The sequence below is a fragment of the Asparagus officinalis genome, chromosome 4, assembly GCF_001876935.1.
Source record: "Asparagus officinalis chromosome 4, Aspof.V1, whole genome shotgun sequence".
In the NCBI taxonomy this organism is placed as follows: Eukaryota; Viridiplantae; Streptophyta; class Magnoliopsida; order Asparagales; family Asparagaceae; genus Asparagus; species Asparagus officinalis.
In genome coordinates, this window is record NC_033797.1 from 72,373,077 (window position 1) to 72,396,031 (window position 22,955).

The window sequence follows — 22,955 nt, forward strand, 5'->3', positions numbered from 1 at the left end:
AGTTCTACGCCGCGAGCCATAATAACGCTAGCCAAGTGCAGCTTCTGGCGAGATTGCTTCTCCGGTAAAAGATTCGTTCGCGGTATGTAAGTAAGGAAAAAGAGTATCCGATTTCGTTCACGGTATGTAATAAGGCGAGAAAGTATCCGGTGGATTTGTTTGTCTCCAGGAGGACTGCTTCAGATCGTGAGGTTCATTTTTGCCAATGAACACAGTGAATTTTGCCGTCTATAAACTGAGTGTACAGGACGGGATGGATGCTGAGTGGGTATTGATGGATAATTTCGAAGACTGGGTGATTTCTGTCGGGAATTCGAGCTCCAAGCTGAAAAGGTGTTCTACAACACAAGGGTGCTTGGTAACTGCATCTACTTCTGAGATGATGGCTTTGGTTTTTATTATTCGATAACAGCATCTTTGATGTTAAAAGTCAGAAGATCGATCACATTGTCAATGGTGCTTTGCACGTGTTTGGATGAGCATATTTTTAGAAGTTCACATGTTTTTGAGTTGAAAACTCAATTTGGTGGGACACCGCAAACATGAACACAAGTAAATATGGTTCTGATTTTCAAAAAAAAAATTAAAAAAATAAAAACCAATTTGGACAAAAGTTAAGATAATTTTACAGTAATAACCCCTTATATCGGAACTCCCATTTAAGGGCAGTTTTTGTATAAATTGAACTTGAAATGTGGTTTTCATATTTTCACCCCATTTAAAAGGTGATTTTAGTGGGGAATAAAATCCCCTACTATAAATGCATTGTAATTAATTACTTTTGAAATGCAAAGTTACCAAAGTCAGTAAAAACAACTAAGCTCTAACCAAAAAGGAGCAGAAACACCATTGACAATGCGATATATCTTCTGTGTTTTAACATCAAAGATACTGTTATCGAATGAAAGAACCAAAGCTATCATCTCAGAAGTAGACGTAGTTAACCAAACACCCTTATGTTGTAGAGCACCTTTTCAGCTTACGGTCGTCATGATTTTATGAGGCCAAGTTGGAGGATGCTCAGGTTTCCTTTTATTTAATTTCACTGCATCTGAAGTATGATATTTCTTTTATTGAGCGAAGCATGGAGCGCGCACTGATGATATGCTGGTCAAAAAGAACAATGTAGCTACTAAACCAAGTTCACTGCTCACGTTTCAAATAGTTGCTCCTAATAAACACCAGTGCATGAAATAAAAGGAAAAACATTACGAGAACTAATTTGAGTCCACAGATGATACAAATAGATGAAAACATCCTGTAAAATGCATGAAGCACACTCGAGTAGATGTTTAAATAACTGGATAACAAACAGTAATATTGATACATTGGTCGGTAGACAATCTCAAAGCTGCAACAAAAATTGAATTTGTTCCCATACTCTATGCCTATAGCTGAGAAAGCTGACCATCCATAAAATGAAGGTGGTGGCCGTGAAACAACACTTGCAAGCTAAAAATCTTCATGGTTAAACATAAATATCAATAACTACGTGATACCAGACATCTGAACGAAGTTTACCATTTTAAAAATATGGTGCCGACTGGTGCTTACCGCACAAGATAAGAGTAGGTTTAATTTGTCCATCCTTTTTTTATAGATAAAATTTGTCTATCAGTATTTGCCATAAGGATTTGAATAATACAATGGATCATTTTTTTCATTACCATTTCAATAATTATGCCCTAGGATTCCACATAATATAGAAGTCCTCACATAATGTATGTGCTCCAAGCACCACTTAATAAAAGGAATCCACCCCAAAAGATATAGTACAACAGTGTTGATCTAAATGCATAGGTACTAACTGGAGGTATTAGGATTAATTGTTGAATTGTCAGGTAACGTACCTTCCCCAAGTTAAAGATCCCACAACATTCTTCTACTTTCTGCGCTTATACCTGCAAATAATGACAGATAAAGAGTGAAACAAATACATCAACGTGAGTAGAATAAATGAGCATGACAGCCACATAATTACATTCAAAGTCTCACTACCTTATAGGAAACACATGTACATTCACATACAATCAACAGCAGAGGCTAAATGATAACAAGATTGAGAGCTATGGCATCTAAATTGATGCTAGTAGTCAACTAACTGTCAGACTTCTAGAACTAACAGAAAAAAGCTTTTTTCAACCATCGTATCTGATTTTTAAAAATTGCTCGGAATCTGAATAATGAATAATAAATAAATGAAAGATCCCCATATCCCACATCAGAAGGATAGCATTGAAGCATATCTTGTGTTTAGTTATAAACAATGATAGCTGTGGGAAATATATACTAGTATAAGTCAACCAAGAATAAGAACTAATTTAAATTTGTGAAAGAAATTATGCTGCTGCTTAAATTGGTTGTATATTGCGAATATGTTAGCAGCAGCAGAAAACAAAGTCCAGAACAAAAAGCATTTAAAGAAAACTAACCGATATAAGAAGAAAGCGGTCTAGTCTTTAACATAGTGAAAGAAATGACACCGCTTAAATTAGTTATATATTGCTAATATGTAATCAGCAGCAGACAACAAAGTCCAGAGCTAAAAAGCATTTAAAGAAAACAGAACACACAATACAAGAAGAAAGTGGTTTAAGTGTTAAAAATACCAAATCAAAGGTGCTCGACTATTAAGGCTAAGAGAAGGCAAATCTTGGAACCAAGAAACATAAGCTTCATTATCACTTCCCAAATATATCTGTATGCAAATGGTTAAAAAATAGAACTTTCATACACTTTTCTACGAGATTCTAATCTACAGATAAAAGTGTACAATATAGAGACACGGAAACAGTGTGCCGGACACAATCATCAAATCCCAGATATAGAAACATGTCCGTGTCTATGCACTGTGAATCGGTATAAGTATGTACTATTTGGTTGGCTAAAAAACAAGGAAATCAATTATAAGAAACCTATTTCCTATAATAAGTTCTTTTCTTATGTTTGGTTCGCTTCTTAAAACTAAGAAAAGAGATGAGATGATTTATCACCATATTATTGGATGATGTGACTCATTTCTAAGGAAATACATTTCATGACTTTTTTTGAGGAAATGGATGGAAATCAACCTTTAATGGTTTCCTCATCCTATTTCCTTTTCTTTGATTTTAGGAAATCAACCAAACAGACCCTAAATATATATAAGTACGTTAAATAATATACAACAGGTTGTTATCTTTGTTCAAAAGACCATCAGAAATTCACTAATAAAACAATTATCTTTTGCCAGAAAGGGCAATCATTTACTTGTATATTTTTCAGATAAAAAAGGTATAGCATTTATAACTGTCAGACACAGATTAGAGTTATGGAATGAACATCCGTACTATTAGTAGGGAGAAGTATCCTACATACATAGATTAAAAAAAATGAATGATTGTAAATCGGTATTGTCTGTAACAAAGAATGTGGAATTGTGATTGCCTGATTTGGGATTTTGACCCAAAAAAAAGTGACAAGTGTCACTATACCCAAACAAACAAACAAACAAAAGGAATACAAGGCAATGAAAATTAGCTTCAATAAATTTCTCTCCCATATTTTTATTCGATAATCATCATCTAACATTAGTACTGTTGAAGAAACTGCAAAGAGGAGGAAAACAGCACAAAATAGAACTAAGATGATTAAAAAATCTCAGAAAGCTAATATAATATTACCACATGTCAAGCATCCAATAATCCAAAACAATTTATAAAACATGAAAAAACAATGTCAATTAATACCTTGATTTGCTCTTGAATGAACTCTTAGACTTTTTCCTTCCAAAGGCATTACTCTTCGCCCTAGCTTGTTTTTCCTCAGTCATATCATTCTGAAAGAGATCCACCATTTCTTCCTTCCGTGTTTGACTCTTTTGAGAAGGTGGTTTACCCCGCTTGCTAGAATTTTTCAACGTTTTCCCACTTTCACGAGCCTTCATTACAGATTTCATTGATTTTGCCCGTCGATACGCCACATCAACTAGTGATTTCCCAGTGTTTTCACCCCTACCACCTCCAGTGTTCTACAGTCAACATACATCTCATTTGTTAAATTAAAAAAAAGGTAGCTGTAGGTTAGAGATACAAACCTAGGAAGAATGCTAGAACAAAACATAAGCAAAACAGAGAACCCTAAGATATTTCAAATTTGACAACTTCGATAGAGAAAATTATCAAAATTACTAGAAGGTGCGAGCATATTAAGAAGAAAGAAGGAAATACAAAGATAGGCACATACCTTTTCTCTGTCATTATCCCCTTCATCTTCTAACATCTCACGTGCCGCTTCAAGTCTTCTACGCTTCTTCCGTGGCAAATTTTTCTGCAACAAGAAAAGGGTGGCAAACAACCAAAACATTAGTGCTTACATCCGAATTTCCACGCATGAAAAGACTTCATTTATTGTGTATGAAAAGGCTACCTCACGTTCCCGTTTTCTTTTCTCCTTCAGTTTCTGTTCCTCAGCTTGCTGAGCACTAATCACCTCTTTTGATCGGCTTTGATTTTGGTCCAAGGATTCCTGTAAACAAGGGTGATAAGAAAATTAAATATTGTAAGAAACCTTAACATATTTTGAACTAATGGATAGGGAGAAAATCTAGAGATATTGGAAGTATTATACATAAAATTTGGTATACAGGAAAAGAGAGGAATAGAAATGGGATGGGAATACTTGTAGGTATACAGTGAAATGTCGTAGATGTGAAAGAAATGGAAATTTAATAACGCAAATAAAGAATATTAGGCGAAGATAATAAATATCATTAGTGCTTATGGACTACAGGTAGGACTGCTAAATATTGAAAAGGAATTTTGCAAAAACTTGAATGACTTGGTGAGCAGATCTTAATGGGCATGTCGGCAGAGATAATAATGAATATGAGAGGATGCATGGAGGTTATAGTATGGAAGGGGGATATAAGATTTAAGATTATGCAATGTCGTATGATTTTTAATAGCAACTACATATTAAAAAAAAGATACGCACTTGATAACTTTTAAATGTGGATTAAGCAGTTGTCAAATAGACTTTTTACTTGCAAGAAGGATAGATATGTATTACGCAAATATTGTAAAATTATACCTGGACAGCGTCTGATCACACAACATAGGTTGATGGTATAGACACTTGTACAAAGCAATTGCGAAGAAATAATATGAACAAGAGACTAAAACTACATGGCAGTAACATAAAAGGAGAGACTTTGGTTCAATTTAGGGATACAAGATGAATGTAGATATTTGGCATAACATGTCATGTTATATCAAGAAGGTTAGCAAAGAAATCTTTGAAGAATCTAAGAATAGTAAATTGTCCAATAAAATCGTGTCGGCAGAAGAAAGAAGTTTAGAAAGTAACTAGAGCAAATGTTATAAAGATTGACAAAATGGAGGAAACGAGGTAAAATGAGAAAACATAGATTAGCAAAGGAAGAAAAAAGAGCAAAGAGAGGGCACAGAATAGACATAAGGTTGCCAAGATAAGAAAACGATAAAGAATAGGGGCTCAGGTCATGCTAGATGTAACAAGAATGAAGATCAACGAGTTTTGGTAATCTCTGATGAAATTAAACAAAGCTGGAGTGAAAAAAATAAAAAAACCCAAAATAGCTCCACCCAATAGAGTTATCCCTCTGCCATCTAATAGTAGATCATACAATTAAGTTCTCTTAAAATGAACATAGTAACTATAGAAAACAAAAATCTACCATTAAATCCACCAATCAGATACTTCAGAAACTTACTTTCGCGGTCTTTGCTATAAGCTTTTTCTCCCTCTCAGTCACGAACCAGGTTCTTTTGGGGCGTGAATATATTTCATCTTTATGCTTGATCATGTTCTCTGCCTAAGATGTTCAAAAACAACAAGCAACAGTGCAACATAAGACCTGTGTCAATAAAAATTATTCCAAGAAACTCCAAGAACATTGATCAAGGAAGCATATTGAACCTTTGCTGCTTCCATTTCAGCTTTCCTTAATATTCTTTCCTCCCTGCAATAATGTATGTTATCGAGCAGTATTCACAGAGAAGAAAGAGACTTTGGATTTTTCTCCAGAAAAGAAAATAATCAAGTAGAAAAGTAGAGAAAAACCCTTCTTCACGAAGCACTGCAGAGATTTGATCTTCCATTTGTTCAATTAATCTACTCCACTCAGCTATAGGTTGTTCTGCAACAATTCGACTTTTCAACTGTGAACCAGCTCTTTTTGCCTATTGTATGAAATAGAAACATACACAATGATCACACATACTGAGAAAAATATATGTACAATGAACCATAATAATTATATCAAAGATATACGGGCATTAATTATTACACAGAAAGTAGGCTTCATTAGGATATAGTTTCTGTGCAATTTGTTGATTTTCTAAGGTGTAAATTGCACAAAAATTGAACACCTTCGAAAATTCCAACATGATTCTCTACTTAAAAATAGAGAATGAGGAAATGATAATAGAACAAAGAACAAGAACGTGACCTCTCATAGATGTTACACGGGTATGGGTGAGGATATGGTTGATGACAAGGGACACGACAAATATGTAAATTTTAGGATATTGGTAGACAACTATGTATATACAAATTGAACTTAGTAGCTTACATGAGATCAATTTAGTTTTTTTATTTACATGTTATGAAAACTAAAATTTCTATAATGTTTTTATGTTTCATTTGTTAAGTAGGTTATACATTGAGAAACCACTTGTTTTTAACTAGATACCAAAATGATCCTTTAAAATCATACTTCTGAATTGGGTATGTGTTGAAATGAACCCGACCCATCTCAAGCAAGTTCCAGGAAGCGGATGAAGTGTATAGATATATGTCTACGAAGTGTATGATAAGTGTTTTAAACTAAATTATGCATTATATAATTGAGTACACATCTTAATAGATATAGGCCTTCAAGGAGTGTCCAAGAAGTGTTAAGAGTCAGACACGCGCGAAGCATGGATACGGGAGCCCACCCACACAAATTCGGGGTGACCAAGCCTCTATTACTCTTCCAATGTATTTCTCTAACTTGAAAATTTAAGTTAGTTGAATTTGAAATGAAAAGAAAAGTATGTAGTACTTATCATCTTTTCGAGACACATCTTCCCTTGTTTGCTTTTGTTAATTTCCAGTTATGCCTTTCTCCCCTCCGTTTACAGCTATATATTTTATCGTAACTTCTCTTTTCAATTTTTACTTCTCTTTAAAACTTTTGATTTTACCTTTCTTGTTTATATGACTCTCAGAAAGCATTTATACTAATATGATTTTTTCTATTCACCTTTCTAAAGGTTCCGTATTTCATCGTAACTTTCTTATTTATCGACGCCTACAAAAGCATCAGAACTATCATAATTTCCTTGTTAATAACCATCTTTTACATAAATCAAACCATATCTCAATATTTGCTCCTTGTTAATCACCATCCTTTTACTTCTCTCAAAAATTTACCCTCTATCCCATAGATAAGAAATGTTTAATTAAAATAAATTATTTTAATTTCTTTATCACTATAACATAATGAAATAGGCTCGATTTCTTCATATAAAATCCACGTACTACTCTGTCTATATATCTTATGTAGCTTTGGTTCAGACGTGGTCCATGAATGCAAAAAAATATATCACTTGCCAAAATCAACAGAGAATACTCAACCTCACACAGAAAAGAAAATGTAGTTCAGAGAATATGTAAAACTTTTACTTGATAAATGGTTGATAACGACCTTCGTAGAATTTTATGGTAAAAAACACTAGCACGAGACAAATTAACTTAAATTCACCATCATTTTCTCAGATATTTATCCAAATTGCATTGCATAATGCATAAAAAGTTCAAAACAGCTTACAGAAATTGTTGATCAATGAAAGAATACTTACAATGGCCTTTAAGAGAGAGCGATCATTATCAGTAACAAAAGTAACAGCATATCCTTCTCTTCCAGCTCTAGCGGTACGACCAACACGATGAACATAGCTGCATTGAGGTAAAAAATAATAATTGAATTAAAATACAGAAACAAATTATGCGAGTGTTAAGTATAAGTAGCGAATCGAAAATAGGGAACCTTGTAATATAAAGAGATATAAAAAGAACATTACAGAGTGGATGCCTTATAGAGAGCTAAAGGTAACTTCTACATGCAAATTAATATGGTAAACCAGGAAAAAGGTATATGGAAACTGCAATAATGCCTCCTACCTGAAAACAAACAAAAAAATTAACAGATACACCAAGTAGAAAGGCCTTGTCTTCTGTATTTAACCTGACATGTCGAATAAAAATTGGAAAAGGACCTTGACCACTGCTTTGCTTAGGGCCTTATAATCTCAAGCACAAACTAATGAGGGTATTGCTCGGTTCTTGACAGCCATCACAGAACTTTGTTAGCCAAAAGAAGACTAAACAAATTGTTCAGAACAGGATGATGCTCGCAAACAACTGTGCGGTGGATGCCACCTAGACCTAGGTTACCAAATTAGGTGTAATAATGAACAGTAATAGAGTGGATTAGAGCATTATACAGTAATGACTCCAGCATCAAAACTCCAAAATTTGTGGTGCCATATAGCCACTAGTTCATGTGCTTTGGTCAAGGGAGACGGAGAAGCTAGTCGAAGCGAACAGGCTTAGCTTAGCTGGGTGGATTACAGAAACATAGAAGCAAGGGTCAGAACTAGCTGATTCAATTATGAACTGAGAAGTTAATATAGCTTATTTACAATTAAGAAATGAGTAGATGAGAAAGATAAGAGTACAAACACACATGATATAAATCCTGCTAAACAAAAAGAACAAATAAAGAAATAGGGTAAGAGTGCATGTAGATAAAATCTTAATTGACAATGCTTGGGCATAAAAATTAATAGAAGATGGAAGATACATTAGATTATAAGTTTTATCAGGAGAAGAGGCCGAGTGACACAAATATTGGAAGAGATTCATCATAAATACAGTAGGATTTACCCTAGGATTTATTTTGATCTATGTTGCATTGGTACGGGTACCGGACCGGTACAGGTATGGGACGTGGCAAATTTGTAAAAGGTAGGGCACGAGGACACAGCTATATATAACACACACACACACAAATATTATATATTGGAATTAATAATTTATATGAGAAACAAGGATGAGAATTAAAATTCCTACAACAAATTCTTACAACATTTTTATGTTTCTTTTATTATGGGACTTTAAATTGGAAATCACTAGTTTTTGAAGTAAACATCAAAACAACCCTTCAAAATCATAATTTGAAACCTGACCTATGTCCAATGAGTTTCAAGAAGTGGATGTGTAGGATATATGTCTAAAAAAGGTATGACAAGTGTTTTAAACAAAAATATGCATTGTATAATTAAGTTCATGCCTAATAAATATATGCATATATGCAAAAAGTGTCCACGAAGTTTGGGTACAGGTACGTGTCGGGTACGGGTACAGCTTTTGGGTACGGGTACATGTCGGGTACGGGCACAACTTTAGATTAGAATTACCCAGGTGACATAGATTTTGACTGTCTGTCAGCCAGAACAGGTAGACTCAAAAAAAAAAATTTTGAGCAAACAAAAATGTTAGTCGGTCAAATATTTACATGTTTGGTTTGACACTATTTTCGAATTGTTATAGAAATATTAAGATAACAAAAAAATTTAATACAATAATGTAGACACTTGGATTCTTTATCTTGCACTGTTTTTGTAACTGCCTCTTATTATAAAAGTCTTTCTGCTGAAAGTAGGCAATGTAGCCTAATAAGCAATCAAACCCAGTTTCAGCTTCAAGGACTTGGACTATGGTTCACTTCATGAACTTTCTGGTAGACAGTTATCAAAACATGAAAGCAAAACAAATGAGACTGTTCCAAGTAATAATGTATTCTTAGCACCATGTAGAACATTGTGTGAGTACTTGCAGTCATCAAATCAGTGTATTATAAACAACACACATGTTATTTCCCTCTGTTTATCAGTGCACAACGGGATAAAAACTTCTCTCAAGCATAAAAAGTACACTGATCACAATAAAAAATCACTCAAGGTATCAGCTAGAACATCCTTCATGGTGGTATTCATATGAATCCACTGACAGTGTAACAGTTAGGGTCTTCTTTTTATTTGAAAAAAGAGAGAGTTAGAATGTCGTTTAATACATAGCAAGCAGGAATACATACGACAATCAATTACCTAGGTCAGCACATGTCAAACAAAAAGATTTAAAAAAAAAAATAAAAACCACAAGTTTAGTCAGTTCTATAAAATATAATTGGCCTAAAGGCTAACCATAATTCTAGAGAAACAACTAGGGAATATTTTTTACATGGGTAACATGTCATATTGCAGAGAAGAAAAAGAAAATGAGAAGGCACCACTAACCTTGTAATATCCCGAGGGCATGCAAAATTTATAACTGTTTGAACACCAATTATATCAAGTCCCTGGGAAAAAAAAGTGTTAGAATTCAAATTGGCTATAGTCCGAGAATGGAAAAGAAAAGGAACTTCATATCTCCCAAAATCAAAACAGATGCCAAACAAGTGAACAGCAATAATGCATCACAATTAAGCAAAACATCAAAGACAACCAAGTCCGTACATAAAGGGACATAAGTAATATCGTTTAGATGAAAGCAAAAAAATGCAGTCCAATTGGAATCTCTCCAAGGAAGAATGTGAACTTACACGAGCAGCAACATCAGTTGCAATAAGAAAATCTACCTCCTGCTTTCTGAAAAGTTCCAAAGCCTGCAAAATGTGACCAACTAAAGAAATTAAAACATGTTACTGAGAAGCCATATAAAACTCCATGAGTCCAGAAAGTGAAAGAATTATTTTTCACTGCCATGTGACAGAATAACAAGGAGACACATGAGTCCACGTGTGCACATGCACACGGGTGCATGCACACAGGGATATGGCAGTTCTATAAGAGGACTTTCTGGTCCTCCATAGTTACCTAAAAAGGTGGAAAGGTTGCGATAATTATTTTGTGAACAAAAGCAGAAAATATAAACAAGGACTTCTTTGAGAAGTTCAGAAAAATCCATAATCAGCAACTTTAACACCACATCAATTTCTGGTCATAAAATAAAAAACAAAAACTGTCTCCTATTTCATTAAAAACTTCCTTAGCTTTAAGTTTCCAAACAACTTTTCAGCAGTCCAATATAAACTCAAGTACATATCGCAATAAGAAAGTTACTCACATCAAGACGCTGAACTTGGGTGAGATTACCATGAAGTTCAGCAGCTCGCATTCCAGCCAAACCAAATATTATCTTTAACCTATGTGCAGCCTGTTTTGTTCCACTGCAGAGAAAAACTAAAATCTAAGTATGATAACAAAAAAATGTATCATAGTTAGAATTAAAGAGAAGAAAATACACATGTCAAATGACAGGTGCATAACTTTAGGTTTAGTTTGGTGAAACAAATTACTACAGAATGAGGAGAAAAAACATAAAAGGATAATAGATATAATGATAAAAGATAATAGATATAATGATAACTATAGTACATGATTTTAGCCTCAATTCCTTATCAATTTTATTGTTCAATATTATGTAAAAGTAACATATAGCAATTTTATTGTTCAATATTATGTAAAAGTAACATCCTTGATCATCTACTAGGTGCTTGACACAGATTATAGAGTGCTAATTTAGTTTGGTAATAATGGAGAAAACTGCCCATCCCAAGTTCTAGAGAGAAATACCTGAAAACGATCACTTTTTTTGTGAAGGTCTTTGAACAAAGTGCAAGAAGAACAGCCTCCTGATTTACCTCCCGCATTCTTCGTATTCTAACTACCCTGAGTTATAATGGGAAGCAACAGAATCAGATACAATTAATAAATCTTGAAGACTTGTGCTATTGGTTAGAGTAAATTGGCCAACAAAATAATGGCATGAAGCAATTATTTGAAAGACAGATTCACCATTAAGGTCAAACTTTTCTCTCACACACACCAAAAATAGGGAAAAAAGAATTTGCCTGGATGAAAAGAAAAAGAATGGGAGAAAAGGGAAATTTTAAAATAAAAGGCTTACTCTTCAGTTAAGGTGGCTGGTCGTTTGGTAGAGGGATCAGCCTGAAGACGTACAGGTTTAGTAAGTGAAAGCTTAACAAGCTTATCAACTTCTTCCGTCATAGTGGCAGAGAATAGCATGGTTTGCCTCCTTTTTGGGCATAAGTGAATCTGCATCATAGGACATGAAAAACATATTTAATTAAGAAAAACAACAATGCCAGTCGAAAATGTATTCAGTATAAGGGAACCTATGCTACTAATATGGACATTGATATTGTGGATTTTGAGAAGGAAAAGCATTTTGAACATGTATGCTACAGTAGAACAATCATATCGCTTTTAACAAACATGGAAAAATGATGGTGAACATGTAAAGTTCAAAACCAAAGCATCTATTTCACTACAATCTTCACAAGGACTCAAGCTTGAAAGATTTAGAAGCTCCCAAACCATAAATGGCCCGCATAGTTTTCTTAGTAAACAAAATTAACCATCCTGTGAGCACTTAAGATGTAGACAAAAGGAAGAATAAAAACTTTTATGCTGTTTCTTTTTTCTAGATATTTAGTGTGTTGCTGACAACGATTAATAAAGTGGAATTCTGGTTTGTATGGTCCAGTATAAACTTTCTTGTGGCATTGCTTGGATTTAGAACCGGCATCAGCAAGCCTGCCTTTGGGCTGCCAATAATATTGTACTCTATGCAATTGCAGCATTTACTTTGATCCTCCTTTTAGTTATAATCGACCAGTACATGTGCAGATTCTAATATACATGTCAAGTCTTAAAACTAATGAATAGAATAAGTCACCGGATTGGGGAATTAAACAATAAAATCATGTAGTAAAAAGTCGCCCAGGCTATGACTCTTCATAGCCAGATTTCCATCACAGTTGTTCAAGTTCCTTTTGCATGCATGGTATTGAAAGATTAAAGGGGTTGCTCCTGAAAAGGATAAAGAATTTTTGAACGTTTTTCATTTAAAATGGGTTCATTTACACCATTCTTATTACCTTTCAAATTAACATGAAAAATAAACATTGTGTTGTTCCATCTCAGAACTTCAATTGTCTTTGGCTCTTTGGTTTTGTTTTGAATGCATTTCTCTGATGCATCTCACCTTAAACCTTCTTCTTCTGGATTTCTTTGTTCTGCTTCCTAATCCAGAATAACTTAAAAAGGCACCTTCTTAATTGCATGCACATAAACTGATTAGTCAAGGTAGAGCTTTGATGGGCACAAAACTCACTGTGTCATAGTAAAACTTCTAATGACATTTCTCTGTTGCATCTCGCCTTAAACTTTGGTTCTTCTAGATCCCCCCCCCCCCCCCCCCCCCCCCCCCACTTCCTCATCCAGCAAGAATTTAGGAAGGCAGCTTCTTAATTGCATGAACATAAGCTGATTAGTCAATGTGAGCTTTGATGGGAACAAAACTCATTATGTGTCAAAATAAAACTTCTAATGAACCCCAACATTGTAGGTCTCCCGTCTCCCCATCGGATAAGTCGGCTTTCACAGTTTGTGATAATTGTCAAAGCTCAATGCCCTTATTGTTTCCTTTGTGCAGAATTTCACACCGACTCACAGGTGATGATGAGCTGAACAACTGGACATAAAATTTGATCAACAAGTATATTCTACCTTGGGGCTTGTTTAGCAACTCCAGTTAATTGGTCTAGTGGAACATAACCAGTTTAAATCCTGGCCCTAGTTTGGCAAATAACTGGACCAGGTGTTAAACTGGTTTCTTTAGGCCAGCTTTTGACAATAAACCCGTTCAGAATAGTTCCCACCCCCCAAAAAAAACCCCACAACACCAAAACAAAAAACCTTCCCTTTCTAGATTTAAACTAGTTTATAACTAAATGACCCTTCTGCTCCATAATCAGCCTCATTTATGGAGAATGAATTAGAGGGAAATGATAAAGCACGTGTTGGTCAATCAGCCTTAGGGAAAATTTATTTACTTGGATATCAAAGAATTTATATATATTAAAGGAAAGACTCAGATGAACGTCATATAAAAAATATATCTATTGCTGGATCTATCATCTTTCCGCCATATGAATTTTCACATGCTTTAAACAGAGGATTCAAAATTTCAACAAAGTTTCAGTACTCGCTATTACTAATTGCATGATATAGCCAATAAAGCTGCAGAAGTTGAAGGATAACCACCGGACCCTCCTCTCTCAATATTCTTGCAACACCACATCCACCACCACCTTTACCTAGGCATGAAGAGCGGAACTATGTAGATGTAACAGCCATATAGTTCATAAATGGTTGGCAATAAAATGAATAGAGAACATTGGCGAAGGATATCGGTTCATGATCAAAGCATAGACGAACAGGCAAAGGAGCTGCAAGTTGCTTCCAATCTTTTTAGAGAACACAGCAAGAGTTGAATTATACCAGATTGATTTCACAGATTATGTTTAAATTTTTTAAATTAAGTTCATTTTAAATGCTTAATTGCTACTAGTACTAGTGATGGAACCTCCTTGCGTCCTGAAGTTTTCATCATCAGTCCACAAAACTCATGGATTAGCTCGTGCATTAAAAAATTCTGTATATAAACTGATGGTAGGCATCAATGCCAATATTGACAATGACAACATGAATCATTGAATAATTTCTCCTGGACTAGAAATAACATAGTGTCTTATTTTCAATTATTCACATCTACTATAAAGTATGCAAATGGGACATATTTCTTTACGATGTATTCTCAAGAGAGAGAGCAGATACAGAATTTCATCAATGCATACTCTCTCGAGTGGATGAAAGGAACTTCAGTAGGAAAAGCAGGTGTCCTGCAGAGGTACTCAATGGTTAGCACTATGTGCATTTAATACCCAAAAGCAATGATATCAAGTTCAACCCAAAAAGGAAAGGCATTTGATCGAATTTGTATTGCCTGGATAATTTTCGAAAATCTGGTAGAAATAAATTACTCCATGCAAGTCCATTGTGATGTACCATAATCTCATAGAAGAAAAGCAAAAACTAAAGCAAACACCTTCTTATCATTATGTAATTTCTCTACATCCCAGCATCCATATGTTCATAGCTAATCCCGTTTCTGATCACTAGCAAGAACAAAGTTATTAGTAGTGCGAGAGGATTGTCTAGGGAATAAACAGGCATGTGCATCAGCTATTTCTAATGATTTGAAGACCTTTAGATAGACAGAAAAACCAAATATGAAATGAAAGCTGTGTTACTTGCCTGAAGTTAAATGAATAATAATAATAAATAACTGCATGAGAGTAATAATAATAATAATAATAAATAAATAAATAAAACGATGCCTGGGGTTAAATGAATCAGGAATGGAGGCATTTGTTTCCCGATATCAACTATCCTCTGCCAGCACGCACTAAAAAACTGCATGTGATTTGATGTAATAAAAGAAGTCCAGCTAGGGAAGGTAGTTGCAAAGTTACCAGTTCCTGAATTTCCCCGCTGAAACCAAATTCCAGAAGACGATCTGCCTCATCAAGGATTAGAACAGCAAGATCTTCAAGACCAACTGACACTGAATTCCTTAAATGATCGATTATTCTCCCTGGGGTAGCCACAACAATATCAGGCATAGACCTTAAGGCTGCCTCTTGAACCTGAAACACAGATAGATGTAATTGTAGGATTATGGAACACAGCATACAAATTTGAGAAATACATAATATTAAGAGATGGTCAAGTACACAAATTATACAACCAAAGGTATATATGTCTGGAAAGCAATGACTTAAATATGAATAACCTTTGCATAGCCAAAATTGTAGCACAACACTTTCTAATATAATAACTCGGCCTTTTTCAAATTATTATTAGGTTCACAAAGACTATTGCTTCGAGCTTTCCAAATATGATGTAAAAGAATACATACAAAAGTACCGTACATGTATATTTTTAGCAAGTTTTTCAAATATAATACAAATGAACATATACAAACATATTGGTCACGAACATTCTTTTTTAACTTATTAGATCCATAAAGAATATTGCTTTTGAGCTTTTCAAAGATAAATCAAAGGATTTTTTTGGCTAAAGGTCCCAATGGATTTTTTTAACACCATTTATCAAACTTAACATAATGAAACAATATGGCATCTGTGTGCAACCAAAGACAAGTTGGGGATATATGTGGAAATGATAAATTGTAAGGTATTTAAGTGCAATTTAGCCTTTTTTTTTTCTCTTTTCAACGTTGCTTGAGAAGCCACTTTCACAGAATCATAGCTTCTTAATCAGTATTACAAAAAGGAAAGACTCGACATGAGAGGAAAGTTGCATTAAATTTCCTTATTAATGATCACCATAAGGCACATATTTAGATTACTCTTAGTTTTAAATCATCACTTGTGTCCAAAATCTTAGGCGAAAATTGGTGGCTGTGGTTGTGCCTCACTTCAGTAAGGCGCATGCTCTGTGACCTTGTCTTTGTCTCGCACATCAAGCACATTAAATCCTTTGCACATTGCTTGAGCCTTGCACCTTGGCAATGTTGGTCTATGCTATTATCAATATACTTTTGAGGAGTTGAAATATTTATGTGTTCACTTACAGACACTCCAATATCATAAGTAGTTAGATTCGGTGGTTGTGGGTGCCACAAGAGCTAACATGAATAATTTTCTTTTAACATTATAAAATTATTGCACTTCCTCTAAAGTTCCACTTCCACATATGGCAATGCAGCTACATAGATCTTCCTGTCAGTGTCTGAGTGAACAATACAATGATACACATGATACTTTTTAATTCTTTAAAAGAACGACTTTACCAGAATAGCAAGAGAAGAAACTATATTGGTCCTTGAAGCTGCTAAACAGTAAGGTCATCCATCGTAGCCAAGCAAGAGGACAGAGAGGGGAACCAACAACAGAAGTAACGAGATATATCTCAAACCCAAAGTATAGGCACAAACCAGGTTTAGCTGGTTGGTTATTCTGTGTACGCACACATGTGGTGGTATATGTTGGGGATGGGGTTTGTTTGGGTAGCTGCCAATCCTAGCACATGGCTACACCCTTGATCATGTCGTCGTGTCCAAGCATCTACAAATAAAAAAATGGCATGACACACATCTATACTATGCAGTGTTTGTGTATGATTTTTGTGTTCATGATTCCAGAGGCAATTGGAATATTGGATAAGGCAGCTTAAGTAATAGAAAGAAGCACATGTGGACCAGCAACTAAGAGTTTTTTGGAGAAAAAAAAATTGAAGCTGTAATATACACCAATGCCTACTAATAAGTAAGAACCTTAAGGATTAACATTTAAAAGATCAGAAAACTCAAATTTCTTGATGTACACATAAGTGAGGACAAACTGTCAACCAAACATACCATAAACCTAAATGCTATGTAATAAATAGTCGTGGTGATAAATAAGGATAAGCCTAACCTTTGTTGAAAGTCCACCAACAACTAGGCAACATCTGATATCAGTAAATTGAGCAAGTTTCTCTGTCATGCTATGAACTCTGCATTGCACCAAAAGATGAGCATTAATATCATATCACTGTAATGAGAAGAATATAGTTCCTGCTTGTGACCAAAATAAGCATTAAATGCTCAATAAAACAAGAACACAAGTTGATGCAAATAACAAAGAATGATGCCAGAAATGGAGAAGATATAAATCAAGATAAGGTTCTGCAGACTGGAGACAAAAAACCTTGGAAAATATAACTATCTGTCCACCTTTAGGCAACAGATATCTTTTTCATTCATGAGCAGTACAGGATATTTGGACCCTTTAGAAATGTTTCTATAATCCAAATAGGTCATCATCATATTACCCTCTATTTTGCCTTCCCCGGTCAGAATGGGGTTTGACTGTGAGTGTGAGCACAACTAGCTGAGAAGCTCCATAGAGAATTAACTGCTATGAAAGCTGTCGCTGCCAAACTCCCAAAAAAGGCAACTTTAAAACCAAAAGACTAGCCACTATATAAGGGAAGTTTGTGGTGTGAAGATACTACATCTGATCGCATTATGTAAGCTCATCCAACTCATGGGCCTCCTAAAGTCACCTCGACTAAGAAGTGAACAACAAGACCATAAAAAACACCTCAAAGTTTCAACACCAGAAGAAATGAGAGAGAAAAGTCTCATAATTTACGTAGAAAATGTTTTAGAGATGCAGAAAGTACCAAAGGAAGCTTACTGCAAACTAAAGTAATATTAAGAAGAAAATTTCAAAATATAGCTTATGAAAAAAAAACAAAAAAATATAAATCAATATTAATTCTCTATTTAACAATTTGCAGTAAGAACGCGAATGCCATGAAATAGGACCATCTGGATGCCAAGAAACGGCATAGCAGATGTTGCCACCGAAAAATGTTCAAATATTGGAGAATTGTATAGCTGTATTGGTGCATCATTAGTCATCCATGATACTATTATGAAGCCTCCATCTTGTGTTAAGATAAGAATCCCTGGTATGTTCCTGCGTCTGACAAAATAAATAATGCGAGAAACATACACGGGCAGATTCACAACACAAAACTGGTTGGCAACTGCAGTTATTAACCAAGCAAACTGTCGTTGTGGCAGTGAGTTCCCACAAGATGAATTTCTCCCCTATTATGCTTGGACAAAAATGTATTTTAACAACTAATTTTTTGACAAACTACCCAATGGAATCATGGCAAATCAGAGGATGGTACTTCAAGCAATGGCTGATGAACGCAAGGTCTACGACATGAGCAAAGTTTTGTGTAAACTAAAAAAAAGGGTTTTCTTTAAAAAAAATCAGCCATTTTTCTGAGGCAGCATATATTAAGTGCTCAATGGGAAGTACAAAGCTACAATGGAGATTCTACTCAAAATCCAGCTCCTGTGACTTAGGGAATGAGAAAGAAACAAGATGCCAAGAGCCATCAAATTTGCAGTGCATATAACTATGTGAGCCAGTGTGTGTGTGTATGTGCATGGGTGGTTGGATGTGGGTGTGCAAGTAGGAGTACGTGTCAGCAGGGAACATTATAGTAAATAAGACAGCAGTACCATGCAGTCTATGGATTTTAGATCTAAACCAATGGTTATGCTTCTACATATTATGTTAACACACATATATCTGCAAATTTTGAGACAGACACAGCAAACCATGATTGCGGATGCAAAATGCATGCCAAAGTCATGAATTTATACATGTAGAACAAGATAATTGACTACAACAACAACAAAAGACTTTATACTAAAGCAAAATAGTCGACCAATTAATGTAAAAAATACTATATTGATAGGCATGAGAAAGAAGAGAAGGCTAACCAACAAAATACAAGACAAAGCGATAAAAAAAAATGAAATGCATAACTTACTGCACAGCCAGCTCTCTAGTTGGAGCAAGGATAAGCACCCTTATAGCGGGGACACGCTTTGGACGAAAAAGCAAGCGCTCAAGTACAGGTAAGGCAAAGGCAGCTGTCTGAAGCAAGCGAGGGAAAATGAATCTAGGTGTCTAAACAAACTTATTGATAGTAAGGAAGAAAATGTATTGCCAATTACCTTTCCTGAACCTGTTAAAGCACTACCACATATATCACGACCAGTTAATGCCAATGGTATGCATGCTGCCTACAATAAGCAGATTTTAATAAATAAACAAAAGAAGGTATATGATCATATAGAAATCAGAAGGAAAGAGAAAACAGAAAACAGACTAAGGTTAAAAAAAATTCTTTCAAATAATATTTGCTTCGGAAGCCATATCTTGAAAACAAGAAAATTTCACATTGATAGAGCATGTGAATTACAACCAAAAACAAAAACGACCCTATGCATACTGATACAACAACTCATAGGACATAGTTTCCTCAGTGAGCTAAGAAAGAACTAGAAATAACTTGATCCCTTTCATTTCTTTGAACAAGAAAAATTCTCAAGCAATGGCTAACTGCAGTAGCACCATTACGAACCAATAAAACACGTTGAAGGTATCAAAATGAGATGGTGATGGATCTATTCAATCAATTCCATTTTGCAATCCATGCTTGTCCACCGTATCAATTTTATTTGATCAGCATAAAGAAATTAACAAGCATCGGTTGAAGCAAATAAAAATAAGAATTACCTTCTTTTTCTATTATCATGCATGACCATAGATCTTAAATCGAGAGTATAAAATTTGAACAGTAGTCAAGAAAGCGGACTATGTAAACCTAACAGATAGGAGGAAAGAACTTATCATTTCTAGGCACACACGCAAAAGGTTACAGTAATAAGGATGTAGTATAAATGTAGGAGGCCAAAGTATTTAGTTTGATTCCCATCATTTGCAGAAGGAGAGAGGGAAATAGTGTACGATGTAGGGCACCACATGCCTGAGGGTTCAGGAAGGTGCATGAGTAGGAAAATAAATAATATAGACAAAGGTAAATAGGCAAGCTAAACATATAAAATCATCTTCCAAGGCACGAATACACAATTGCGAAAGAATTCCCACAATAGTGTATAAATTCTCAACTTTGCCATGCACACAACTTCAACACAGCACTCACATTATAATAGTAATAAAATATTTTACAATTTTAATTATGTTTAAGAAAACATTATTGCTCCCAAATTTCACCATACTTTTGCAGAAGGAAAGTTTTTCTGCTACATTGAGGTTTTATTTTATTATTTATTCATTTATTTATTTTGAGCAATCGACAAAAGAATGTTAGATTAGTATCTGGTAACGGAAAGATAGAAGGACAAAAAACCTGAATTGGCGTCGGTTTATGGTATCCCAAGGCTTCGCAAGCTCTAAGCAGAGCACGTGAAAGATTTAGTTCACGAAATGAATTTGCATAAAATGACGCGCCTTCAGATGATGCAAAAAAAGCACTGTCCCCTTTTCCAACAGTTTCACCATGGATATTTTCCAAATTGTGATTTTTCTGAAAATAAAATAAAATCTCATAATCATCCTGATCATAGAGACCTGAAGCTGCATGTTTTTACTTGCATAATAATAAAAGTTTCAACCATAAAAAAATGATACAGGAGATTAAGAAAAAAATAGAGGGGAAAAAGATACCAAATGAACAAATGGAAAAAAAGATAGAAAAAACATGAAGTTCAGGACCAGGTATCAATCAGGGATAGCATCTAGCAATCTAAAAATTTTAGTAAATGCAGTACTTGTATGAAATCCCCTTCAGGTTTGCCAGTTTATTATAAAACTCCCTAACATTATTATTATTTTTCCATTACAGAACACCCAGCTATTAGAAAAACTGTTAAAACCTATTTTTATTCCAACACTACCTCTCCTTCTTCCTCTTAACATACTTCCCTTTTCTCCAAGGCAAGGTACAAATTAGAAATTGAAAATTACACCAAAATAGAGACTAAAATAAAAGGGTTGAAGAGATTACATTGAACTTCTATCAATTTTCGCTTTGTTAATGGTACTAGTTAGTTACTTTGATTTCATGTGAAGAGAGGGGAGATAAGTTTTGCGATAATTTGAGGAAGAAGAGGAGCTTTATCGAGGGGTATTTTCTAGAGAAAAAGGTAGAAATTAAATAGGTTCTAACAGTTTTTTTAAACAGCTGGGCGTTTTGTAATGAATAAATAACGTCATGGGGACTTCATAAAAAAATTGTCAAACCTGAAGAGGGTTTCACAATAATTATCGTAGTAAATATTTCACATCGGACTCAAGAGCAACAAACTTAAGAGCAACAAACTTAAGAAATAAATGTATAGGTAGAACAGACCAAAGTTAGAGTTGCCTAAAAACTCAATATGAAGCATTTGAATTTTGATTATCTTCTAGTCCAAGAGTACATTACTTCAGAACCATAAACATATCAGCAACAACAAATCAGTATTTCAAGAAAGAAGATTGCAAGACAAACTTAAAATTACAAAACAATATCAAACACCGCAAGCTATGGCATGCAAGTATAAGGCTTATGATAATATATTGTCAACATGGCGTCACTTATCCTAAAAGATATATTTAAAATGAACTTGGGAGATATTTATTCTTGCTAACAATTAGCTCCAGAGAGTGGTTGACATGGAAGCTTAAAAAAGTTCACTTCCTGCATGAACATTGTTGGATGGACGCATTACAGTGTTCACGCATAAACATAGCTCCTTATAAACATCTTTGGCATTAGAAGGAATCTTCGAATAGAAACAAGAATTCACGAAATAAAACAGGAGGAATTAGCATCTCACCTGCTTTCTGGAATCTCCAGCAGTGGCACCGCCGACCTCATCATCGCCGGCTTCTTCATCCTCGTCCTCCTCCTCCCCCGCCTCCTCCTCAGCCTCGCTCACCTCCTCGGCCTCGCCGTCTTCGTTCGTCGGTCGAAGAGATAAAGACGATGACTGCGGGCTCTGGTTATCTTGTCGTCGACGGAAGTGGTGGTGTGTCGGCGGGCGTGCTCGTCGTCTACGGACTCCGAGTAGGCGGCGAACTCCCATGGCGATTGCGAGGCCTTCTTCACGATCTCCCACTCCTCGTCGGAGCTCCCTGCTTCGATTTGAAGTTTGGATCCATGAGAAGACAAAAGGAAGCAAGGATTGAAGGGACGAAACCCTCGGCGGGAGATTTGAGGGAAAAGGGAGAGGGGGTCGAGGGGGCGGAGGGGCTTTTACGAGGGTTTTGTTCGGTTTTGGGTTTAGGGCTTCAACACGAGTTGATTGATGACGGACCTTGGGTCTAAGCAATGGGCCGGGTTTTGGGCTCTTGGCTCCTTATTAACTTAAGGGCCCGTTTTGGGCTATCATAAGTCCAACAAGTAAGGCCTAAAATTATGAAGTAGAAGGTGGAAGAAGTTTTTTTTTTAAGTAGTAGAAGTGGTAATTTATTCCGTGCATCCATTTTTCTTATTTAGGACAACAAGTGAAAATATTGTTAGGAAATAACATGAAATCCGTATCTTAAATTATAGTATAGTATTAGTACTAGA

The 22,955-nt window shown here is 35.1% G+C and overlaps 1 protein-coding gene across 4 annotated transcripts; it reads right to left on the bottom strand.

The window, feature by feature from the left end:
* On the bottom strand, positions 810-22,656 carry LOC109837717 (DEAD-box ATP-dependent RNA helicase 28). 4 transcript variants are annotated; one of them, XM_020406060.1, is made up of 20 exons: positions 22,219-22,656; positions 20,748-20,924; positions 19,549-19,617; positions 19,362-19,468; positions 17,438-17,516; positions 15,470-15,643; positions 12,037-12,185; positions 11,703-11,798; positions 11,194-11,296; positions 10,670-10,732; positions 10,365-10,426; positions 7,866-7,962; positions 6,082-6,200; positions 5,938-5,980; positions 5,732-5,833; positions 4,408-4,506; positions 4,225-4,308; positions 3,729-4,009; positions 1,851-1,901; positions 810-1,107 (listed from the first exon to the last, which is right to left on the bottom strand). In XM_020406060.1, exons 1-19 carry the CDS (start codon positions 22,465-22,467, stop codon positions 1,883-1,885), a joined length of 2,172 nt encoding a protein of 723 aa, XP_020261649.1. In that variant the 5' UTR covers positions 22,468-22,656; the 3' UTR covers positions 810-1,107; positions 1,851-1,882. The 4 variants fall into 4 exon arrangements, with proteins under 4 accessions (XP_020261649.1, XP_020261650.1, XP_020261651.1 ...); XM_020406061.1 differs by having other exon boundaries at positions 810-1,171; XM_020406062.1 differs by lacking the exon at positions 810-1,107 and adding an exon at positions 1,236-1,460.

Bases quoted from the DNA above. Each gene is read 5' to 3' on its own strand.
- LOC109837717 (XM_020406060.1), bottom strand. From the start codon at position 22,467: ATGGGAGTTCGCCGCCTACTCGGAGTCCGTAGACGACGAGCACGCCCG. The intron at 19,618-20,747 runs GTTTTTTGTCCT...TGCTTATTGTAG, and splicing joins ATAAACCGACGCCAATTCAG to GCAGCATGCATACCATTGGC. The intron at 12,186-15,469 runs GTAACTTTGCAA...CCTATGATGCAG, and splicing joins GCGGGGAAATTCAGGAACTG to ATTCACTTATGCCCAAAAAG.